Source organism: Morone saxatilis, unplaced genomic scaffold, assembly GCF_004916995.1.
Source record: "Morone saxatilis isolate NCDOM2014 unplaced genomic scaffold, NCSU_SB_2.0 Contig15, whole genome shotgun sequence".
NCBI classification, from domain to species: domain Eukaryota; kingdom Metazoa; phylum Chordata; class Actinopteri; family Moronidae; genus Morone; species Morone saxatilis.
The window spans coordinates 18,928,417-18,930,724 of record NW_023339707.1 but is presented as its reverse complement, the minus strand read 5'-3'; the positions used below and the strand labels follow the sequence as shown (position 1 = coordinate 18,930,724).

Below are 2,308 nucleotides of genomic sequence, written 5' to 3'. Positions count from 1 at the left end.
GGATGGCTGGTGGGACGCTCCCTGCCATCGGTCCTGCTTGAGCTCCCATTAAATAAAAATCCACTGATATTATTGTTGTTCATCAATTATTGGTTATTGTTTAAGATATTATTATTGCTAGCAGTTACTTTTGTCGCTGCTCCGCTGTCCCCCCCATCGTTGCTGCTGTCATCCGGTCTTTTTCATGATCGTCCTCGATCATTACTATTAACTGTAGTTGTTGCTACTGTTGTTGCTGTAGCATCTGTCTGTCTCTCCCCTCCTGTCTCTCTGCTCTCTCTCTCTTTCTCCATCTTCACCAAGGACCCAACTGGTCGAGGCACGTACCACGCGCACCTAAGAGCCGAAGGGTCTGTCCCGCGAGGTTTCTGCCTGTTAAAAGGCAGTTTTCCTTGCCCCCCGTCACCCAAGTGCCTCTGCTTCATGGTGTGTACCTGTTGTGTCTCTGTAGAGATTAAAAGGAGTTCGGTCTAGTAACCTGCTCGCTATTCTGAAAAGTGGTTACCTGAATAATCTCTTCTGTTATGAATTGCGCTATGAACCTGCAAGACGAGAAAGCAAATGCATATATTTACATTGTAATAAATATATGTATGTATATTTCTAGCTGGTTCGATAGCGTCAGATAATAAAATGATCCGTTACAAAACATTATAATAAACCACTGTTGCTTTAGTAGATCTATTTATCATTCACATACTACACTGCCACTTGTAGACCATTACGGTGATACTTTTTTTTACTTTGCGTTCACTTATAGGATATGTTTGATGTCATTTTGGATGAGAACCAGCTGGAAGATGCTTGTGAGCATTTGGCTGAATACCTGGAAGTCTACTGGCGAGCAACTCACCTACCAGGCAACACCCCTCTTAACCCCTTACTGGAGCAGAGTCTGATGACCCCGCCTTCTGCCATCTCTAGCCTACAGGTGAGTTTGTCTCCTTGTGTTCAAATAGCAGCATGAAAATAAAGCATTAATATCGTTTTAAGACTTTTAAGTAGGAATCCTGTTTTGAACACGTTGTATGTTGTCACTGTCTTTACCAGCTCTTCATCTCAGATTCTCTCACCTTTGTTTTTTTTATTTGTCTCCAGTTGTCTTGTCTGTCCTCTCACTCATCCATGCTTAACATTTTTGCAGTTTTCTGAAACACAGGAATTAATTGAATGATCGCTTACAAAATGGGGTGAGTAGTAGGGTTTATATAATTATATATATACTGTATATATTTGCACTCTCAACCCCAACAATCCCCTCTTACACACCTCCCCAATACCTGAACACCACACAGCGGCTGAGACAGTGAATGAACAGCATTTTATTCATTTAGATCTCACCACAGAAAAGATGCCGTGTTTTTCTTCATTGCATCCTGCCTCCTTTCCTTTAATTGACGGTCTTAGATGAATCACTGCTCCACAAGCTTTTCTGAGAGAAAAATTCACAAAGCAGCTTCCATTTAACACCATAATTGAGAATGTCATGTTTGAAATTACTAAACGTTTGTATGAAATGTCAAAATCTGAATGTTGTTCTCTATATTCAATCGGCGTCGATCCTTTGTTCCGAGCATGCTTTGTGAATGGTGCCCCCGCTCACAGTGGCACACAATGCTATCTTGAATGACAATGCTAAATAGAGGCATATGATCAATGCTTAAATAACGTGTTCACCTGATCTAAATGCATAATTTACAATAAATAGAGACCGTAACATCAGGACAGTAACATTTTATGTCCCAAGAGTAACCTCCTGACCATCCACTCAGCTGTTTCAATGGCATTACTTTATTTCTGTGTCTGTATCCACACAGACAAAAAAACACTGTAAACACTTAACGAAAAAGGACTTTGAAGAGACTTCAGCAACACTGCAAACACTCCTGCATGCCGATTATTAACATCGTCAACGCGTGGATTGTCATGATTTCCCACAATGTTCGTCTCGATATTTTAGAAACTTCTAAAACCTTTTGAAAGAACATTTCGCAGTTAAGGCCTCTTTGTTGCTCTGTGTGTTGTCTCTTGGCTTTGAACCTTAGAAATAGAGACTAGACATCATAAATAGTTGAATATGAATTACCTCTACAGATATCAGCTGTACGCCAAAACAATCTTAGGGAATTTAGTCAGCTGGTCAACAACTATTAGATAGTTTGGAACAACATATTCTCCAGAGATTCAAAGTCTCCAGAGGATGAGTCCTACTGACTTGATCCTCTGTCTTTTACTTCAGTGCCACCATGATGTTGACACTATTGGACGGACTGCCATGAATTTGTAGCATTGTCATTGTGAGCATTTA

General features: G+C 40.5%; 1 protein-coding gene across 1 annotated transcript in view; it reads left to right on the top strand.

Annotated features, from left to right (window-relative positions):
- Positions 1-2,308, top strand: part of cacnb3a (calcium channel, voltage-dependent, beta 3a) — a 20,207-nt gene that overhangs the window by 14,439 nt on the left and 3,460 nt on the right. Inside the window, exon 13 of the mRNA XM_035656511.1 lies at positions 761-931. Coding sequence (XP_035512404.1) covers positions 761-931 — 171 coding nt within the window. The remainder of the gene's footprint in view (positions 1-760; positions 932-2,308) is intronic.